The 21,951-nt window shown below is 43.5% G+C and overlaps 1 protein-coding gene across 2 annotated transcripts; it reads right to left on the bottom strand.

Annotated features, from left to right (window-relative positions):
- Positions 1 to 9,346: 9,346 nt before the first annotated feature.
- On the bottom strand, positions 9,347 to 20,409 carry NDUFV3 (NADH:ubiquinone oxidoreductase subunit V3). 2 transcript variants are annotated; one of them, XM_049874954.1, is made up of 4 exons: positions 20,285 to 20,409; positions 18,814 to 18,931; positions 11,898 to 12,950; positions 9,347 to 9,584 (listed from the first exon to the last, which is right to left on the bottom strand). In XM_049874954.1, the coding sequence occupies exons 1-4, from the start codon at positions 20,330 to 20,332 to the stop codon at positions 9,421 to 9,423; spliced, it is 1,383 nt and encodes a 460-aa protein (XP_049730911.1). In that variant the 5' UTR covers positions 20,333 to 20,409; the 3' UTR covers positions 9,347 to 9,420. The 2 variants fall into 2 exon arrangements, with proteins under 2 accessions (XP_049730911.1, XP_049730912.1); XM_049874955.1 differs by lacking the exon at positions 11,898 to 12,950.
- Positions 20,410 to 21,951: the final 1,542 nt, after the last annotated feature.

Here is a 21,951-nt window from a genome sequence, read left to right as displayed (position 1 = left end):
CAGCAAGCCTAATCTTTTGTGTGTGTGTGTGTGTGTGTGTGTGTGTGTGTGTATGAATTTGAATTTTATTTTACATTTTTCTCCCACTCTGTCCAGGACCCTCTATCGTGATCCCTGTCTGAGCAGTCGGTGGTGGTAACTGGGCACCATCTAGTTGTTTTGGCCTCAGTCTGATAAAGGTTGTGGTAGTTGTGGACCATTAGTCCTTTGGACTAATCTTTCACTTGTGCCTTTGATTTTCTTCATTCTCCTTTGTTCCAACCAGGATGGGACCAGTAAATGGCCACTCACAGGCCTTTAAGACTCCAGACGCTGTTCACCACAGTCAGATATAGAACATTTTCATTATAGGCTATGTTATGCCAGTTGAGCTAGATGTCCTCCAAGACCATGGTCCCTAGCTCTCAGCCCAGTAGCTTGGTCCCTCGGGGTATTATATGTGTCTGTGAAGCTTCTGTGATTTTGTCCTGGTCAAGCTGTGTTGACTTTCCCAGCGTTGTGTACTGTCTTACCCTTCACCAAAGTTACCACTTATCTGTTGTCTAGTTAGTGTTTTTCCCTCCCCACCTCTCCCCTCTCTCTTGACCATCAAAGATTATTTCTTTCTGTGTGGAAACATTTCCATATGTTTTTGTAATGTGGTCTCATACAGCATTTGTCCTTTTTTAGTGATTGACTTATTTCACTCGGCATAGTGCCCTCCAGATTCATCCATGTTATGAGATGTTTCATGGATTCATCATTGTTCTTTATAGTTGCATAGTGTTACATTGTGTGTATGTAACATAGCTTGTTTATCCATTTATCTGTTGATGGGCACTTAGGTTGTTTCCATCCTTTTGCTATTGTGAATAACGCTGCAATGATCATGGCTGTGCCTGTATCTATTCGTGTGACAGCTCTTATTTCTCTAGGATTTATTTCTAGGAGTGGGATTGCTGGATCATATGGTATTTCTATTTCTAGCTTTTTAAGGAAGTGTCATATCATTTTGTATCCCACCAGCAGGACAAGAGTTCCAATTTACTGCTAACTTTTAACCCATTCTAGCCTTAAGTAATATTCATTTATGGATATATGAAACAAATTCTAAAGAGTTCTAATCCATCTCATTAAGAAATGCAGTGAAAAATTTTACTTTTAAAGTTTAGAAGTGTTCATCAAAAATTGACTGTATAAACAAATTAAATTTGTAAACTTAAAAGCTTTAAGAGTAATTTAGTTTTAATGAGATCGAATGTTAATTTTTTAAAACAGCCCCTAAACAGTCTTTTTGTACAAGAAGTCACTCTCACACATGACTCACTCAATAAATAAATAAATAGTAACTGGATAAAAGCATTAAATTATACATTAAGCTCAGAACTGAAGCCATTCCTGAAGCCCACTTTTCAGACAAATATTAGACAGGCCTATAAAACAAAAATAACACATGTGAGGAACATGCTTCTTAATTCAACCAAATATACAAGACAAATGGTCAGCTCCTGTCCAAAAGCAAGACAAGGAGGCAGGAAGGGACAGGAACTGAATGAATGGACACAGGGAACTAGGGATGGAAAGAGGGAGGGTGCTGACACATTGCAGGGATTGCAACCAATGTCATAAAACAATGTGTATACCAATTTCTGAGTCAGAAATTAACTTGAGCTGTAAACTTTCACCTAAAGCACAATAAACTTTCCAAAAAAAAAAGCCCTCCACTACCACCATTGACTGCTCTGACAAGGATCACAATAGAGGGTCCTGGACACAGCTGGAGAAAAATGTAGAATAAAATTCAAACTCAAAAAGGAAGACCAGACTTGCTGACCTGACAGAGACCAGAGAAACCCTGAGAGTATGACCCCTGGACACCTTTCAGCACAGTATTGAAGTCACTCCTGAGGTTCATCCTTCAGCCAAAGATTAGAGAGGCCCATAAAACAAAATGAGACTAAAGGGGCATTCCAACCCTGGGGCAAGGACTAGAAGGCAGGAGGGAACAGGAAAGCTAGTAATAGGGAACCCAAGGTTGAGAAGGGAGAGTGTTGACATGTCATGGGGTTGTTAAGCAATGTCATAAAACAATATGTGTACTAACTGTTTAATAAGAAACTAGTTTGTCCTGTAAACCTTCATCTAGTACAATAAAAATATGTATATATATTAATTATAGCTAAAAAAGTCCTCCATTACCAAAAAAATTATGCATTAAGTTATTATTTGTATCAGAAAAGTAATTGAAGTAAAACTGAAGGAACTGCTTATCTTCACGCAATGTTTTTTTCAAGTGATAGTGATCAGGCGGACCAGTTGCCGTTGAGTGGATTCCAACTCATGACAATCCACGTGTCAGAGTAGAACTGTGCTCCATAGGGTTTTCAATGGTCGATTTTTCACAATTAGATTGCTAGGCCTTTCTTCTGAGATACCTCTGGTGGACTCGAACCTCCAACTTTTCAGTTAGCAATGAGCACATTAGCCATTTGCACCACTCAGGGACTCCATCGCCTAGCAAGCATATCACAGACATTTTAAAAAAATGTTTATTACAGGCCTATAAGAGTAAAAATTATCCTAGAAGGAACAACACATTAGTGGTTGTTAATCTTTTATATCCTACTGTGTGTTTCAGGTTCCTTCTAGAATAGAGGTAATGGGAGGAGGGCGAAGGAGAGAAGGCTGTAGAACCAAGGGAGCTGAGTGCCTAAATCACCATGTATTTTAGCCTTCTTTATGACCGGTTACTTCATTAAATCTAGTGTTTACACTAAGGTCATAAACTATGGTTCACGGCCAAATTCTGCTTACTGCCTCTTTTTGTAAGGCCCACAAGCCAAGAATGGTTTTCACATTATCAAAGAATTGTAAACAAACAAACAAAAAGAATGTAAAACAGAGTGTATGTGGCCTGCAAAACCTAAAACAGTGACTCTTTGGACTTTGACATAAAGTTTGCTGAACCCTGCTTTAACAGAACAAGTAAATTTTGTATAATTTATATCTCATGCACCATCCCTGTAAAAACAAACAAACAACTTTGCCATCAAGTCAACTCCAACTTATAACTATCCCTGTAAAAACATAGTAAATCCTGTGGCATTAGTGAATTCACTTTACAAACTTTTGAAGCTTCCTGTGTTTAAGACCCGTATGTCAGCTTGTCATACTGCGGTGGCTGGCATGTTGCTGTGATGCTGGAAGCCATGCCACCAGAATTTCAAACACCAGCAGGGTCACCCATGGTGGAAAGGTTTCGGCAGAGCTTTCACAATAAAACAGGCTAGGAAGAAAAGCCTGACAATCTATTTCCAAAAATTAGCCAATGAAAACCAATGTTCATAACAGAATATCATCCAATACAGTGCTAGATGGTGAGTCCCCTAGGTTGGAAGGCACTCAAAATACACAGTGACACCCAAAGTGGACTCAAGCGTGCAAACAATCATGAAGATGGCACATGACTGGGCAGTGTTTAGTTCTGTTGTCCATGGGGTCACATAAGTCCAAGCCAATTCGACAGCAAATAACAACACAATATGAGTAAGTCCTGGTGCCACTGTCACATACCCTTGAGTGGTGGCTCACTAGTCAATGAGCACTTCTCAGGGTTTTTAATATAGTTGAGAGATGAGCAGAACATAAGCTATCAAAAAAAAAGCATGAGCTTGGAGGTGCAATCAGAAAAACCACACAGTAATCTGCCAATTTTCAATTATCAGCCAGCTGCCAGTAAACATCAGGGCAAGAGTCCTGTGATGGTTAAGGTTATGTGTCTACTTGGCAAGGTCATGATTATCAGTGGTTTGAGAGATATTATGTAATCATTCTCCATTCTGTGATCTGATGTAAGCAACCAATCAGTTGAAAAGGGAGTTTCCTTTGGGGTGTGGCCTACATACAAAATATATAGATGTTCTGGCAAACCTCACTCTCTCTGAATCATACATCCAACTCATTATCCTCTGACCTCTGGTTCTTGTGTCATCTGACCACCAATTTTGGGCTTATCAGCCTCTGCAACCGTGTGAATCAGGAGAAGCCTCCAGCTGGATGTCTGATGCAGATTTGGGACTTGCTTGACTCCACAACTGCATGAGCCATTTCTTTGAAATAACTCTCTCTCTGTGTATGTGTGTGTGTGTATGCGTGTGTATACTTCACTGCTAATCCACAGCATGAGGTGGCAATAGAAATATGCAAAATATCACCACCAATGAATCAAATATTTGAGAGAATCAAGGCTCTGGGTGACTGCATATTTGATACTATTCTACAATTTTGTCAGAATGAGAAGTATAGAGAGGCTGATTTGTTAGTCCAGCTTTTGCTGGAAAAAGTGGTGAAAGAGATGAGCTCAGGGCTTCAGAGTCACAGCTCAAGCACCACATAAACAATCTCAAAGTTGCCACTTGTGCCCTTATTGCTCGTAGTAACACAGCTGATGTTGCTGAAAACCAAACTCAGAGTCTTATAGGAGTGGCAGAATTACAACACCAACTGAATTCCCAAACTTGGACGGTGTCTGAAGTTAACGTGAGAGTACTGATCAGAAAAAATAGGATTCTGAAACTTAGGATGCGGACTTGTAAGCAGATAATAAGGAAGCTGAGCCCCTGGATACTGTTGAATCACTCTGCCAACAGAAGCAGCCAGCTTACTCCCATCTGAAGAGATTATTCCATCTTTGTCTGCTGAGCCATCCTTCCCAGTAAAACCATTATCCCTCCATCAGCACCTGATGAGAATAATCCAGCTGTGCCTGAAATGTCTTCATCAGAGATATTACCTGGGGCAGCACCTGGGGCACTGTCTGGGGGATCACCTGGGGCAAATGTCTTACAAGGTATTGCTAAATGTCCCCAGGACTCAACTCCACCATCTTTTTTTTGCTTCTAGATCTATAAAAAAAACTAGACTTAATTCCCAGCGAGCCTCAAGACATGAAGTACAAAGTATGACCCAGGAGGAGGTACACTACATTCCAAAAGAACTGTTTGATTTTTCTAATATATACAAACAGAAACCTGGGGAATATGTGTAGGTATGGTGATTAATGGTGTGGGATAACGGCACAAGAACATAAAGTCGAATTCAGTCTGAGTTTATTGATATGGGCCCATTCAAAAAACCAAACCCACTGCCGTCGAGTCGATTCCGACTCATAGCGACCCTATAGCACAGATTATTCATTGAATGTTTTAGTTCGAGATGTTAGAAAGGATCTAATAGTTTATTTGGTTGCTCCAGTGAAGCTTGGATTAAGTGATGGCCTACACTAAATCAAGCTGAAATGCCAGGCCTGCCTTGGTATACGGTAGAGGGTATCAAACGACTTAGGGAAATTGCCATGTTAGAGTGGATTTATCAGGTTAGACCTACACATTCACACATAGAGTGCCCAGAGGACACACCTTTTACCACAATGGCAAGGAACGAATTTGAAGACTGCTGTGATTGCTGTTTTATGTAAGTCTGATTTGACAGTGGGAACTGCCCTAACGGAATTAAGACACCTAACTTCAATGGGGCTGATCGGACCCTGTGGGGGTAGGGGCCAGGTTGTGGCACTCAGTTGACAAAGACCAGGTGGCATGGTTACCTTAACAGACAGCAGAGTCAAAGCAGTAATCAGAATAGTCTGACTCATACAGACTTATGGTGTTGTCTACTTAGTTAACCTAGGAGTGAAATAGATGGGAAATATGCTAAATATTGATCTGTATCAGAATTCTAGGTCAGTGAACAGAAGTCTAACTTGAACTGCCAGAATAGAGTCATGACCCTTCATTAATTCCCCGACTTGAGCCAGTTTACAGAGCCACAACCTCTTGAATGAAGGGGAGGCTTGGTCCGCTTGAGGAAGTACCCCACTACATTGCCGAAATTTTATACTGTTAAATCTTTCTCCTAGCCTTCCCCAAAGGGATCTACGGCCCTTCGCTAAAGTGATTGTCCATTTGGGAAAAGGAAATAGACTTTTTGCTGATTACTGGCTACTGAATCTGAACTGACACTAATTCCATGAGACCCAAAACATCACTGTGGTCCACCAATTAGAGTGTGGTGTATGGAGGTCAGGTTATTAATGGAGTCTCAGCTCAGGTCAGTCTCACAGTGAGTCCAACAGGCCCCCGAACTCATCCTGTAGTGATTTCCCCAGTTCCTGAATAATTGGAACAGACGTTCTCAGCAACTGGCAGAACCCCCACATTGTATCCCCTACATGTGGAATAAGGGTTATTATGGTAGGAAAAACCAAGTGGAAGCCATCTTGAACTGTCCCTCCCTGGGTGGGTGGGTGGGGGAACCATTGCTGTAGAGTTGATTCCAATCACAGGGACCCTATAGGACAGTTCTACTCTGGAAAACTATTGCAACCCAATTCTGCCACGTCTAGTGGCCCAGACCTTTCAGGAATGAAAGTTTGGGTCACACCAGGCAAAGAACCATGACCAGTTGACGTGCTTGATGAGGGCAAGGGGAATACAGAATGGGTGGTGGAAGAAGAAAAAAAAAAAAAAAAAAGCGGCAGCTCTAAATACCAGCTACCACCACGTGACCACTTGCAGAAATGAGGACTATAATTGTTCTCAGTATACCTCACTTGTTTTATGTGTATGAGTGTGTGTATATATACCTATTGCAAATATCTTTGTTTTCTTCCTTCCCCTATTCCATTACTTATTATAAAGTATATGGTGTAAATGGGGCTCAAGCGCTTTCAGTTGTACACATTAGCTGTATCATGTTAGGTTCGAGTATGACTTTATAATTTTTATTTAGAGATTATGTATGGTTTAAGGAGATGTGTACATGTGCCACGCTGACAATGGGTGGACTGTGATGGCTAAGGTTATGTGTCAAGTTGGCTAGGCCATGATTCTCCGCGGTTCGGCAGATACTGGGTAATCGTCCTCCATTTTGTGATCTTATGTGATCAACCAGCTGAAACGGGAGTTTCCTTGAAGGTGTGGCCTGCATCCAATACATATAAATGTTCTGGTGTAGCTTGCTCTCTCTGAATTGGGCATCCAACTTGGCATCCTCTGACCTCCAGTTCTTGGGACGTGAGCCAGCAGCCTAGCAACTGACTTGCAGATTTTGAGATTTGCCACTCACACACCTCTGTGAGCCAGCAGCATGGCATCTGACCTACCAATTTTGGGTTTGTCAGCCCCTACAATGCAGTCAGTCAGAAGCCTCCAGCCTGATATTTGCCCCAAGGATTTGGGAATTTCCAGCCTCCACAACTGGCTGAGACATTTCCTTGGAATCTCTCTATATTTATACACCCTTCAATGGTTTGCTCCTCTAGAGAACCCAGCCTAAGACAAATCCACAGTAAGTTAAGGGCTGGGTTTAGGATTTACAAGCAATTGTCCAAGGGTATTTGTAACAGGTAGAAGAGAACAAACACCTAGAAAGATGCCAGAGTTTAGCTGATATGAAATATATAAAAGGTGGTAAAATAATTATCTTGTTTTACTTAGAGGTATAAAACTAGTTTCAAAATCTAGTAGAAATGCAAGCAGTAAACATCTTCATTCCCTGTGACTCATCGGATCAGTTTCTGGAAATCTGTCTTAGGAAATAATACAAAATACGTTAAAGTCACACAGATGTTTCTCGCAGCACTCTTTGAAAGAGAACATTAGAAGTCTTGTAGATCCACAAAGACTTGGTGGGTAACAATGGCATCTCCAGCAGATGGCACATGAAGGAGTCATCAGCAATGAGGATTATAAAATGCAGAGCAGCACCTGGCTTCATCACCGCTCCCAAGCCTTTTCTTCCCTGGCAGAGACAAAACCAAGCTCCCTGGGAGACTGGAAGACTAGCCCAACTGGAATGGCTCCAAGAGAAAATTTTTATGCACATCTCATAATGTACCTTAAAAACACATACAAATTAAAATATATTCATATTCATTCTAATACATAAAAAGTCATTCTATGTGGCATGAGTGGCCCAAGGAAACACAGTCTGTGGCTTCATGCCCCCATGCAGGGCCTGTCTGGGAAGCAGGTTATCAATGACAGGCAGGCCAGAGAACTGTATGTACACCAACCCTTAAACCTCACTAAAACGACCATGGCAAAATAGTGGGGCATTTAAAATGTGAATAGTGGTTGAGTTTGAGTACTGGGTTTTAGCTAATTTTATTATTTTCCATTTCCTTACTTTTTGGTAATGTGGTTTTATTACTTTGATAATAAAAAATGTGATTAGAAAAATCTTGCTGAGTTGCTAAGCCCCTTGGGTAGTAACAAAACCTGAGGCAGATGCTCACTAGTTTTCAATTCCATGCTGTTTCCCGTTTTGGTACTCTGACTTGGACTGTTTTTAAGAAATGCAGGATTAGAAATGTGAATCAAAAGTTACAAACACACTATAATGAGTCTGCTGTAAATAAGCTGACTAGAGGCCAAAGACCAAAATTCAACAAGTTTTGACACAAGTCAGACAACAAAATTAAGCAAAACATGAAGAAAAAATATCATGCTTTCGTACACTAACCATTTCTATTTTTGGCCATAACACATCACCTCGGACGAATGGGTCCAGGTATTGTATCTCAACTCACATAACTCTATAATAATTACATGTAACTCACCAGCAAAAGGAAGCCCTTACTATTTGTCAGTTTCTCAACATCAGACTAACATGTCCCCACTGGGGACGCGGTGCATGGACACCCTGTGATGCACTGAAGCCTGCTTACTCTGCAATAGGCAACATAATTATACGTCCCCAAATTATCACAAGTGATAGAAGGTCATTCAGGCAATTCAGAAATCCTTAACAGCTAAATGAGTTTAGGCTTCACGTGGCCACAGGAGCAAAGTTTTCACCCCTCCCTAATGAGCCACCGAAAACTTCCCGAGTTTTACACCAAATACGTAATACAGGCTAATAAAGGTGATTCTGTTCCATGATAGTAATTAAAAAAAAAAAAAAAAGGAAGGTATAATGCTATTCCTTTGTCACACATTAGTTACTTAAAGTAAAACTTCCATCTCTAATTTATCTGGAACTAGATCCTGAAAATTAGAAAACCTGGTGCTGTCTAGCCGATTTCAAGAAGTCACCATTATATCTATCAACACCTAGTTAGTAAGTCAGATCATCACTAAACTGACTAGGGCTCAACGCAGTAGCATCACACCACTGCAAAGCACTTAGAATTCTCTAATTTTACGGATTTGTCCAGTTAGGCATAACTTTATAATTAAGGAATAACTCCTTGCACATAGCAGGTATTTCTAAACATATGTTGAATAAGTAAGCAATAGTACAGTTGCTAACTGACCATGCTCTGTAAGAGGCGTGGAAGGTCAGCTAATTATACACAAAGGCCTCCTGACTGCGGAGCAGATTTTATTTGTGCAGCAAGAAAGCAGCAAAGACAAGGTATAATCTTTGAGCTCTGAGCTCTCAGTGTCGTGGTGACTCCCGTCCTGACGAAGGCTGAGGCATTCTGAATTTCGACAGCTCTAGGTTCAGATCTATGAAGGTGTACGCATTGTAGTCGTGGTGCTGGAGGTTCTTGTAGGTGGTGGTGTCAGACGGGCTGGCAGGTGCCGCTGCTTGCTCAGTCTCTGTGGAGGAAATACGCAGCACATGAGAACAGAGACAGAAAGTTCTTTGTAAGTTAGCTTGCACACAGTGCTCACAGACCAAGCACTTGTCTTAAACCCTATCTTTTTTTTTGGAGTGAATAACTTGTCACATTAGGAGAGTGAAGCCTAGGAAAGCAACAGAATCTTCACGAGCAGAATAAAGGTATTAGTTCAACAGGTGTTTTAAAACAGACACCCTTAGCAATTTAAGAAATGAAAGTTATTTTGAAGTGTCTTAACATCTTTGGACACTTCTAGGCCTAGGGCTTGTCAGAATTTTTAACCTCTGTTGAACAACTATGGAGGAACTTTCAGGTCACTTAAAGATGCAGGAAAAAAATGAGATCTATTAGAAATCTGTCTATAATAGAAATCAGCCATTTATACAAGAACATTTTCAGAAGTAGAAACTAAATGAGCCTTCCGGTTCTATAGACAGAAAAAAATTAGAAAAATTCTGACTTTTTAGTTGTGTGGAGCAACAATGTTGTCTTCTCTGGAAAGCTGACATTTTCCCAATCTCACCAATTAGAATATCTTCAATGTGGTGGTGCGCCTTCCAACCAGACCATATTATACCTTATATGGGGGAGGGGATGCCTGAAGGAAGCCATGGATTTAGAAAACTCATCAAAAAACTAATCTACCTGGAAGACAAAAAAATCAGGTAGCTGACGCGTAGAAACTTGAATTGGGTATGTGTTTTTGCTGTATTTTCAACGATGCCAACAACAAAATAAATTATTAAAAAAAACCCCGAAAACCAGGTGACTGGGGGCGGGAGGTCTGCTTGGTGGACCTCAGAGTCTACACCGCACAGACAGGGCCCCTGTAACACGGGCTGCACTCTTGGTTGTCTTCTTTAGCCTTTCCAAGGGGAAAGAGGATATTTGAAAATAATACATCCACAAAAAATTAAGTAACACATTCATGAAGAATTGGAAGCTTTTCCCCCCACAAGTTTTATACTTTGGAACCCCCAGATTCTGTGTGTTTTATCCTGAAGGCTTTGGTTTTTCTCTCCCACTCAGAACACAATGACTGGGAACAGCAGCAGCAGGAAAGGCAGGTCTCAGAGCCTTGAGAAGTCGGGCAAGCGCTGGGACTGTGCATATTAATGAAAGAGGATAAAAATGGGGAGGGAAGAAAACACAAATTCTGTAGACACACTGCAAACGGTTACATTAACAGGCCAGGTAAAGTACACGAGGCAAGGGAGAGGCTTCCAACAGAAGAGCAGGCACAAGAAGGAGCTAGACGCGTTAGCCATGATGCAGTTTAAAGAAGTCTTGAGGAGGCAGAGTCTAAAATGGAAGAGCGCCATCCACGTTTGCCAGGACCCACGTAAAGCACATTACATTTTATAAGGTTCAAGAAGATGGTAACAACAGGAATCAACACTGTTCCCCTTTAAAAATCCACGGAAACAAAAAAAGCCCTTTGTAAGAATTCATCATAAAAAACAATAGCAGCCCACTGTGTGGTTCAGCTGAGTCAGTGGTAGACCTGCTGCCCAGTGACAAGGACACTTAAGCCATCCATGGCTGCCTGTGGATAACACTTGCTATTCTAATTCCTCAACTGCCCGTTTTCCCTTATGCACAAAACCCAAAACAAACTAAATCCACTGCCGCCAAGTCGATTCCGACTCATAGTGACTCTATAGGATAGAGAACTGCCCCATAGGATTTCTAAGGAGCAGCTGGTGGTTTAGAACTGCTGACCTTTTGGTTAGCAGCTGAGCTCTAGGAAGCTAAATTAAAGTCAAAATCTAGTTTCGCTCACCTGAAGACTATAATAATACCAGGTGTAACTATTGTTCTTCAATTTAGTTAACCAGGAGACTCCGCCTTCCTCACATGGGGCAATACACCGCAAGTTCATGAAATGAGCACCTGGACACCTTCAAAAGCTAAGGGTGATGGTGTTAGACTACCAGCTTTCGAAAATTATACTGGCCGAGAAACAACCAAGAGAGCCAAGGGCATACTCTTTCATTTTAAAACAAATTTAAAAGGTTTTAGGGGTTTGGTGTGTAAAGATGCACATCCTTCGCAACTAAGATATGCCTCCCTGCTTATTTGAGACAGTGTGATAAGTCACGTTTCTATTACAGAAAAATCTGACTCACTGCAATGCTCCTATATAATCAGACAGATGCTAAAAATAAGTCTTTAGAGTCTAACCACCCCAGAGAGGACCAAGAAAAGCTCTCAACCATTAGTTAAGGTATCTCCTGGCCACCCCCTAAAAGACCAAGAAAAGCTCTCAAGCGTAAGTTAAGGTATATACCCTGTATGTTGTCTGGGTCTTCCAGTTGAGTTGCGGAGTCTTGACTTATTTCGCCCTTTTCCTCAAGGGTTAGTGCTGGGATCTTTTCACTGGAAACGTCTTGGTTCTGAGCAGGAACCGTCTTCACACTTCCTACAGGTACCTGATCTTCCAAAACTACTTCTTTAGTCTGAGGAGCTGCCTTCATGTTCCCTACAGCCACCTGCTTCCTCAAATCCTCTTTTCTGGAGTGGGGAGAAGCCTCCTGCCCTTTCGGTTCTGGCACTTGCTCCTCCTCCATGTTTTTTCCCCTGGTCTCAGGAGGTGCTGCGTGCAGCTGTCTTTCTGCCCCTGTTTCTTCTGCCAGTGGCATCAGCACTGGGCTTGGCGGTACAGATGATCCCGAATCTGTGTGGTCAGGTAAGCTGTGTTTCAGTTCGCCTGGTTTTTGGCTTTTTTTATCCATTTCATTCACTCTAAATACTTTTTGCGATTGTTTTTCTTTAACATATTGCTTCATAACACCTTCACCCACTTCTGCCTGGGGCGCTGTTTTCTTCTCTGGCTGACGGGGTTTCTCTGGATATGTGCTGTCCGTATGTGGCGTCTGGGACCAGGTCTCCTCTTTAGCCGCTATCACAATTTTGGGGGTTCTGTCTTCAAAGGAAGCCTTGGATTTTGGAAACTTTCCTTGGGCTTTGCTTGCCACTCGAGGACCAACTTCTGAGACATCCTCCTCTTCCTCAGACTCTGAATCAGAGTCGCTGGACGAAGATGAAGACGAAGACGAATCCTCAGCCGCTGTCCTGCATCCCTGCTGAGTTCCTAAATCAGAAGCCTGCTTTCTGAATGGAGAAGCAACTTTCTGAGGAAACTCTACCAAAGTCTTCCTTGCCAGAAATCTCGGCCCCCCGTCATCTGTGAGCAGTGTGAGGTCATCAGGGTCAGGACTAGCTACCATGTCGCCTTTATTCACAACTGACGGGTAAGAACTGGGTGGAGAGGGCTTTTTAGACAGTCCAGCTGCTGGGTGGGAGGCTAGGAGCTTGCCCCTCGCCTTTGGTTCCACTACATCTAGGAAATGGCATAAAGAGGAACGTTATTTCTAACACTTGATAAAACAACCTAAACTCATCATAGTCACAGACATTTCATTACCCTCAGCTTGTCATTTATCTGCCTTCAGTGAACTCATCCTAAGAAACCTCCTCCAGAAATCCACTCTTCAGTGAAAGCCGAACCACGTGAGAGAGAACATAGCAAGGAACGTAGGTATTTTTCTTTGTAAACATTTAAAAACGTGGCTTGGTACCAACAGGAATATTGGTATGAGATGTTTCCATATTTCACAACGGCTTCTTTGATGATTATTTCTAAACTACTATTTTACCCAAATGTGAGACAAATTCAACTATGATAGAAAGATATTCTCACATGAGTATGTTACACTAATGTATAATTCCTTAAATTCCTAAAAAAAAAAAAAGCCCTGGAATATCTCAAATACTAAAAAAGTTAACCATTTTGGATGAACCTACACTTTCTGAACCGAGCAGCAAGGAAAATGTTTTCGGTCAAAAGTAGGGACGACAGTCTGAGAGGGCATGGGGTGGTGGGCACATGTGTGTGTCGGGCGGGGGTAGGTAGGAGAGGAATAATGTAGCTGAGGCAAAAGTGCCCTCGGGAGGAAGATAAATCCTTCAAAACCACACAAGTCATTTGGGGATTTCTTCCGTCAGGAAAAACAAAACTATTGCAATACCAAAAAGTCTACAACAGGGTGCTGGTCCGGCCCTGGAATCTGCATTGCGACACCCGCAGGGCGGGTGCTGATGCAAGTGGAACCTAGAACTCACAAGGAGACACCCAAGCTCTGACAGCACGGTAAACAAGAGAGTAGTTAAAATGGCTGATTCTTCTAGAATCTTTTGTGGATTTTAAAATTTTTACAAGAGTTATTAAACAATATTATAGGTTGACCCCCTATATTATCTAGTGAAAAAAATTCGATTGAAAATTATATAATTTAGAAATTGGTTGAAAAGGAAACCTTTGTCTATCACACAAAATAAGGATGGTTTAAAGTTTCTTTCGGTCATGCTACGGTACTGGGAACATCCACTGGAAAGACTAAGTAATTTAAATGCGCTTTGCTCTTTACTGAGAGGCCAGTTTTTGAGCCTCTGCAGCACAGGCCTGGCCTCCTTCTGCTGACCCAGGAAGGAAGCTTGCCTTGGTGATCTGTCACAACCACAAGTACCTGCTGTACCAAAGCAACAGTGTCCACACCAAGTCTGCATCTCATAGCACAGAAACGATGTCACCTGGAAGAGAACGCTATCCTATCAAGGAAAAATGGCTCACAGTCTGTGTGTAAGAAGCCTCTGCCTATTTATTTTCATTAAGGCATTTGTCTAGAAGTAGGATGCCAATATATTCTCATAATGTTTTAGTTCGATGGTGACTTCCCTTGAAAGACAAATATAACGAAACATGACACTACTTAAGTAAGACTAGTCTGAGTAGGCATAGCTCACAGCATTAGATGGGGAATTTCAGGGGCTATTCCTACTCTCAGAGACCATCTAAGAGCCTACCTAAAATTCTCATCCCACAGGTGGGGAGCAGATTCCTGACACACAGGGACCCTACAGGACAAAGCTGAACGGCCCCATAGGGTTTCCAAGGTTGTAATCTTTATGAAAGCAGAGTGCCACATCTTTCTCCCATGGAGCGGCCTGTGGGTTCAAACCAAGGCTTTGAACCAGTTCATTCCTGTTTGACCCCTGTTGAGAATGTGCATTTCCACCTTAGATATACTGAATCAGAATCTACATCTTAACAAGATCTCCAAGTGATTCTTCCGTACAAGGCAAATTCTCAGCAGGGGGTCGAACTGGAATGAGCCCATTGGAAGCACCGGTACCTGTCACTGACCTTTCAGTCAGCCAGTGCTAGCCTCTGTGCCACCAGAGGTCTAGAAACACTAGGAAACGGCACAGAGAAAGGCACTTCTCCTTACTGCTTCTTTACCTCCTCTCAGAATAGAACTTAAATTTCATAAATCTCTTTTCTGCTCTGTTGAAAAGCATGACCGAACTTTTAGTGGTCCCCAGAGCCAAAGCAGACATGGCGATGGTGTTGGAAATAGATCAGCAACCTTAAAATATTTCCGTATTTTGTCAATGTCATGAAAACTAAATTTCAGAAACAAAGCACATTCAGAAACAGAGGTACATTTAAAAATAACATGAAAGAATATAGCTATTCAATTGTTAAATGGTAATTTAAAAGTTCTGTTACAAGGTTGTGACTTTTTTTTTTAAATGAATGCATAAGAATCAAGATTTTTCAGGGCAAGACGGCATACGGATTAAAACCTGGACTCTGGAGCCTGGTTGCCTGGGTGCAAATCCGGGCGTTAACATCTGCAGTCTGTGTGACCCTGGGCAGCTCGCTAGTCTCTCTGCAGCTCCACTGTCCCATCTATCAAATGGGGACAGTAAGAGCATCTGCTCGGCGTTGTTTGTGGGCGGCCATGTCATATATGGGAAGTGCTTACAACAGTGTCTGGCACTGTTTCCTATAATTAAATATATCAAATCCCTATTTCCAGAGACTGCTCACTTTTAAAACTGAAATGAAGACTTGAAATAGATAATTAACTGTGGCTTCCTGACATAATCTTTAAATAGCTATGCAGAGATTATTTAGTCAACAAAGTATTACTGATAGTAGCAAAACTGAGCCTAGACCCTGGGTTTAAGAGATCAACAAATGCTGGGAAGCCAGATGGTTCTCCCAGCAGGTACACCTGTGAGAACACCGGGCTTCTGAGATCAAGCCGGCCTCTTTTCCCGGGAAGGAAGCATGTGCTCCAAAGAGCTGGAATCCCAAACGGAACCCTGGGGTCCTGCCCCTGATGGCAGGCCCTCTGACCAGAGATGTGGCCCCAAGGCGAGCACTGAGGATGTTCCCATTTACAGACAGGAGGTGTCAGGGACTGAATTGTGCCCCCCACCCCCCAAATATCTGTCAATTTGGCTAGGTCATGATTCCCAGTATTGTGTGACTATGCACCATTTTGTCATTTGATGTGATTTTATTTGTTGTAAATCCTATCTCTGTGATGTCGATGACACGGCATCAGCAGCAGTTATGTTGATGAGGCAGGACTCAATCTACAAGATTGGATTGTGTCTTGAGCCAATCTCTTTTGACATATAAAAGACAGAAGCATGTAGAGAGACAGGGGAACCTCATACCATCAAGAAAGTAGTGCCAGGAGAAGAGTGTGTCCTTTGGACCTGGGGTCCCTGCACTGAGAAGCCTCCAGTCAAGGAGGAGATTGATGACAAGGACCTTCCTCCAGAGCCAAGAGAGAGAGATAGCTGTCCCCTGGAGCTCTGAATTTGGACTTCTAGCCTACTAGAATGTAAGAAAATAAACTTCTGTATGTTGAAGCCACCCACTTGTGGTATTTCTGTTATAGCAGCACAAGATGACCAAGATGGGAGGCTTCCACTAGAGCTTCCCAAGCCACCCATAGCTGAGAGGGGTTCACACCTGGCAGTTTCCCATCAGGAGGTGAAGGCACTCGCCAATCACTAACAATTAGGGGAAACACAAACGCCTGCACATCTCCACTACAGAAGCATCATTTCCTTTTTTTGGAAAGATTTTTTAAATTACACCCTACAAAGGTAAAGTGTGCTATAGACAATTAGTGCGCCGTGCACTGTACAGAGCACGTACACAGGTCTCCTCCTAGTCAGCCTGCACTGTCCCCACTCCAGCACGAAGGAACCAAGGCTCCGAGGCCTGAAGCGCTGGCCACGCTCAGGGGCAGAAGCTAGTCAACAGCCCAGGCCAACTTCAAGCTCAGTGTTCTCCTCCCACAACTGCACACAAAACTGCCGCAGGATGAAGCATCCTGTTGCCACTCGAGTACATTTCCATAGGGTGACAGGGAACCTTGGGCTCTGCTGTGATATTTTAAAATCCATTTAATGCAAATTCATACACCTGCAACATCAAATAATCATGTAATCAAAGAGATCTGCAATGAAGCAGGACTGTAGATACGATTAAAGTTCACCAAGGGGGAGAATAACGTAACAAAATTCAACAAATTATTCACAAGTAAACTTTACAACAATGCCGAAAATATGCCATGTATGATACAGAAATTCACTTTTTCTTGATAAACATTAAAAGATTATCAAAAAACAGGCCAGGTAACAATTGATGATATTAAGGAATTAATGTTCATTTTTCAGTGGGATAATGGTATTATGGTCATGTTTTTAAAGAAAGAGAGTCATTATGTTTAAGATACATATTGAAATATTAATGGGTGAATGAAAAAGGAAAAAAAAAAAAAACAGAAGCAAACTGGACGTGAAGACAATGGAGAAGTACAGAATTAAATAATCTTTCCACCACATTGGAGGCCACCAGGATGGTGCCTTTGAGAGGGCGTGAAAGGGGTCTGGGGGCTGGGACTCTCAACAACCCACCGACAGGTAATCTAGGGATGTTCTTGCGTGCAGAACAAGGGGCAAAAACCACAGAATCTAAATACTTTCAAGTATTCAAACGGAGCAAATGTTATTTTCATGAAAATAAAACCAAATATGAATCATTCTAAAACCCCATATGAAGACTAAGATTTACAAAGAGACTGCACAAATATTCTCTCAAGAGTTAGCTAAGGTTCCATTAAGTAAGACTAAAGCAATGGACTTGGATCATGGTCAATAACTAACAGCAAGGAGTAGAAAATAATTCTCAGAAACATTTAAAATACACTGCTAGAGTTCCCATCTCCCTCTAATGAGAATATTCTCCATTGGAATTCAGGAAAAAAAAAAAAAAAAAGTAAAAAACCCGGTGATAAAAAGTTAAAATGACTGTGGAAAGAGCTGGAAACAGATCAGACATCACGCATCATCAAAGTGAGTCTGGATGGAAAATTGCCTGCGCCTAACTCCCTCTCCCTAAGCTCATAAAAGGACGCCTGTAATCCCGGATTGTGACCGAGCAAAGGGTGGGAAATCACAGAGGCATCTCAGAGACGCTGACAAAGTCGAAATCGGAGGAAAAGCAAGGTGGGATTCACATCCACCCCTACTAGCACAAGACCCCATTAGGGCCACACAGAGTCCCTAAGTTATGCAACTCACAGACTCGTAGCGACCCTATAGGACAGAGCAGACCCTATACGGTTTCCAAAGAGCGGCTGGTGGATTCAAACTGCCGACCTTTTGGTTCATAGGGTCAATACAAGTTGGAACTGACACGAGCACAATGGGTTTGGGATGATCAGGTAATGCAAAGAGTTAACATGCTTGGAAGGTTGGTGATTTGAGTCCACCTAGAGGTGCTCTGGACCCCTGGTGGCACAGTGGTTAAATCAAAAAGGTTGGCAGTTCAATTGCAGGAACCGCTCCCTGGAAACCCTATGGGCAGTTTTACTCTGTCCTATAGGGTTGCTATGAGTCAGAATTGACTCGACAGCAATGGGTTTGGTTTCTTTGGGGTAGAGGAGCACCGGAAGAAGGCCTGGCAATCTACTTCCAAAAAATCAGCCACTGAAAACCCTATGGAGCTGTTCTACTCTGAAACACATAGATGCCACGAGTCGACTTGATGACAACTGGTTTGGTTACGGTTAAATGCCATATGGCCTTTATACCCTGCATCACTTGTTCCATGTTATAGTTTGGCATTTGAAAACACAGAAAGACTCAGTTCGGGCTAAATTATGAGTCAAAGACTATTACATTTGTGACGTGCTGGGTCTAAAATCTGTTAGACCTGGGCGCTGTGTGAGCCCCAAGTCACGCAGCTGGTACAACTCCTTTCCAGACTGGGAGGCTGACCGATTGACTGACTCTGCATTTTCTCGCGCTTGTTACCAACATTAGAATCTTACGTTTTGGTTTACTCTGCTTCTTGGGATTTGGTGGCAGGCCCTTTTCACTCTTTCCCGATTCTGCAGACAGAGGAATCGTAGAAGCAAGTCCTCGAAGGAACCCTGCTTGGAGCCCAGTCTGACAAGAGAATGACAAATACGGACATTTTAGAGCAACACCGGTGAGAACAGCTATTACTATTGTTTTCCATTCAAACGACATATTTAATGGTTATTACAATTTTCCCAACATATGTGTATAACGAAAAGCTGACACAACACACTTGCATTCAAAGACAGTCACTGTTAACATTTGGGTACTTTTCCTACCAGGTTTTCTTCTACACATACTTTTTACTCATCTCCAGTTATTTATTAACCTACAAAATACTCTATTTCGTTGGTCTGTTTTTTTGTAAAATGTTTTTTCTATACTTAGAAAGTAGAAGAAATACTACTCAGCCGTTAAAAGTTACGTAGCTGGGTAATTGCTTCAAAAGTGCATACGACATAAGTGAAAACGCACTATATAAAGCGTTAAGACACTCAGTGTGTATTTTCTAAGGTCTATTATGTGCCGAGCACTGTTCTAGAGGCTGAACGTAGGTAACAGAGACCTGTGACATACACGTGTGACCGTAAAAACACATCTTCATGTTTATGCCTGTAAGCATGTGTATCTGTACATACAAAAGTGGGAAAAAAAAGTTTGGAGTTAGATACTTCAATGAGTAAATAGTGGACTCTGTTTTTTTTTTTCCTCATCTGCACTTTAAATTATTTTGCAACGAAAAGTGAAGACTTTTGCACTGAGAGTCCCTTTCAGTTATAAAAAGCTAACCGGCTCTAGCGTTTTGTATACGGAAAAAGCCTCTTTCTTTCCCTCCCTTTTTACAGGTCAGGCAGTGTGAGCCGGCTTCCCAAAGGCTGCCAGGGAAGTTACCGGGTCAAACAGGTACCTAAAACTTCCCTCACTCCCTCTCTTAAGAAATGAAGCTGCTGTACTCGGAGAAACCGTGAGATACTGGCTGGAGTCATGGCCGTACCGCGCTCGCCCGCCCCTGCTGCCTGGCAGCGCCACCTGGGGTAACTCCGGCCCCCCAAAGTCTCCCCAGGTGAGCCGGGCACCTGCCGGAGGTGGACGCCACTGCGCAGGTGTTGCCCCTTCCACGGCGCGTGCCCGGCCTCGGGCCTGGGAGCGGCGGACCGCGCGGGCGTCCCCCGGGACGAGCCGGTGTCCCGCCAGGTGACCGGAGCGGAGGTCGCCGGGAGTAGCACGGGGCCGCGGCACAGGTGCACCCCAAGGGCCGCTGGCCGGCGCCGGCCAGGCCTCAAGGCCGCCTGCGCCCGGGGGCCGGCTCGGCTTCCTCCTCCTCGGCCCAGGGGTCAGCGGTCTGGACCGGCCGGCCAACCCGGGCCCGGCCGACGCCGCGCACCGTCCCCGCCTCTTCGTGGACCCTGGCCTCCCTGCCCTGCCCGGCTCCTCCTTTACCTTCAGCGCCCCAGCCAGTCCTTGCCGCAGCAGAAGAGGGGGAGCCATGGCTATAACACTGGGGCGGGCTACGTAGACGGCCGAGGTCGCACGGGGCAAAGACGCCAGCTTTGCGCGCGCACCACCTCCCCTAGGCCCCGCCCCTTTGTCCCGGCCGCCAATCACAAGCAGAGACGGCAGCAAAACGAGGCGAATGACTTGCCAGGCCGGGGAGCGAGCATCTGCGCGCGCAGCCACACCAGCCCCCGGGCTCCCAGCGCTGCGCCTCGAGGCCCCGCCCCTTGGCCGAGGGCCCCAATCACAAGCAGGGACGCGAAATGGGTCCGCCCCTGAAGGTCCCGATCTAGGGGGACAAAGAGGGCAGGGCTTGTCTGCCAGGAGAGTATGCACTGTCTCAGAGTGAGGGTAGTGGAGATCTCGAGTAAACACCGAGGGGGTTTTACCATGTTCTCAGAGTCTGCGGATGGCGCGCCTGAGTGATCCCCATGACTGCTTCTCGCCTCTTTGCCCCTGCCTTCTCAGCCTCACATTTCTTTTAACCTGTATTTTTTCTTTTTTTAATGTGCCTTAAGTGAAAGTTTACAGTTCAAGTCAGTTTCTCATACAAAAGTTTACATACACATTGTTATGTGACCCTAGCTGCTCTCCCTGTAATGAGACAGCACACTTCTTTTCACCCTGAGTCTTCCTGCGTCCATTCAACCAGCTCCTGTCCCCTTTTGCCTTCTCATCTCATCTCCAGGCAGGAGCGGCCCTCTTAGTCTCATGTATTTTTTTATCTACTTGAGCCAAGAAGCACAATACTCACCAGTAGCATTTTATGTCTTACAGTCCAGTCTAATCTTTGTCTGAAGACCTGTCAGCCTTACATTTGAAATCTCCTCGGGTGCACAGCCTCACAATCCAAGCCTTAGCATTTCTGATCATAATTGATTGTCCTCTATATTTTGGGTGTGTTTAAGGTCCTCCTTCTATCTCCTCTGGATCTACACCACTCACCCAGCCCCTCTGCTTGGCTACAGCCGGGGTGTCAGATCACTGCCCACCTGCAGCACGGCCTCAGGCGGGACCTATAACGCCAGTACCAGAGTTAGATTGAACATTGACGCTCCATTTTACTCGAAGGTTCGTGACTGTTAGTACAAAGATTTTTTTCCCCCTAGCCTGGCCTTCACTGGAAAAGTCAGGCATAATTGTGGACTGAACATGGTTATCAGCTTTCTTCTCCCCCTGTTGACCATGCCCCCTCCCGCCACCCCAATGCTGATGCCTAGGGCCCCATACATATTCCATTAACAATGAACAGCTCCAGCTTCTACATGGGAAGATATTCTTCTCCCACAACTAAAATGGCTTGAGAGAGGATTTCCGACTGGAACCAAGGGAATCCTGTGGAATCTGCCATCATCTACCCTGGAAGGCCAAAGGAACAACTTCTGGCACTTAGTTACATGCTTCTCAGAGTAACAGTGGGAAAAGAGAGTGTTTTCTCTTGAAAAGATGAAGAAAAAAAAAGAAGAAAAATTATCCTTTGCTCAGCACCAGGTTATCTCTGTTGACTCTAGGGGAAAGTTCACCCTTATCCTTGGGAGGTGTTATAGATTGAATTGTGTCCCCCCAAATATGTATTGACGTCCTGGCCCCTGTACTTGTGGGTGTGATTCTGT

This window comes from Elephas maximus, chromosome 2, assembly GCF_024166365.1.
Source record: "Elephas maximus indicus isolate mEleMax1 chromosome 2, mEleMax1 primary haplotype, whole genome shotgun sequence".
NCBI classification, from domain to species: domain Eukaryota; kingdom Metazoa; phylum Chordata; class Mammalia; order Proboscidea; family Elephantidae; genus Elephas; species Elephas maximus.
The sequence above is the reverse complement of the archived record's forward strand: the minus strand, read 5'-3'. Positions and strand labels throughout refer to the sequence as shown.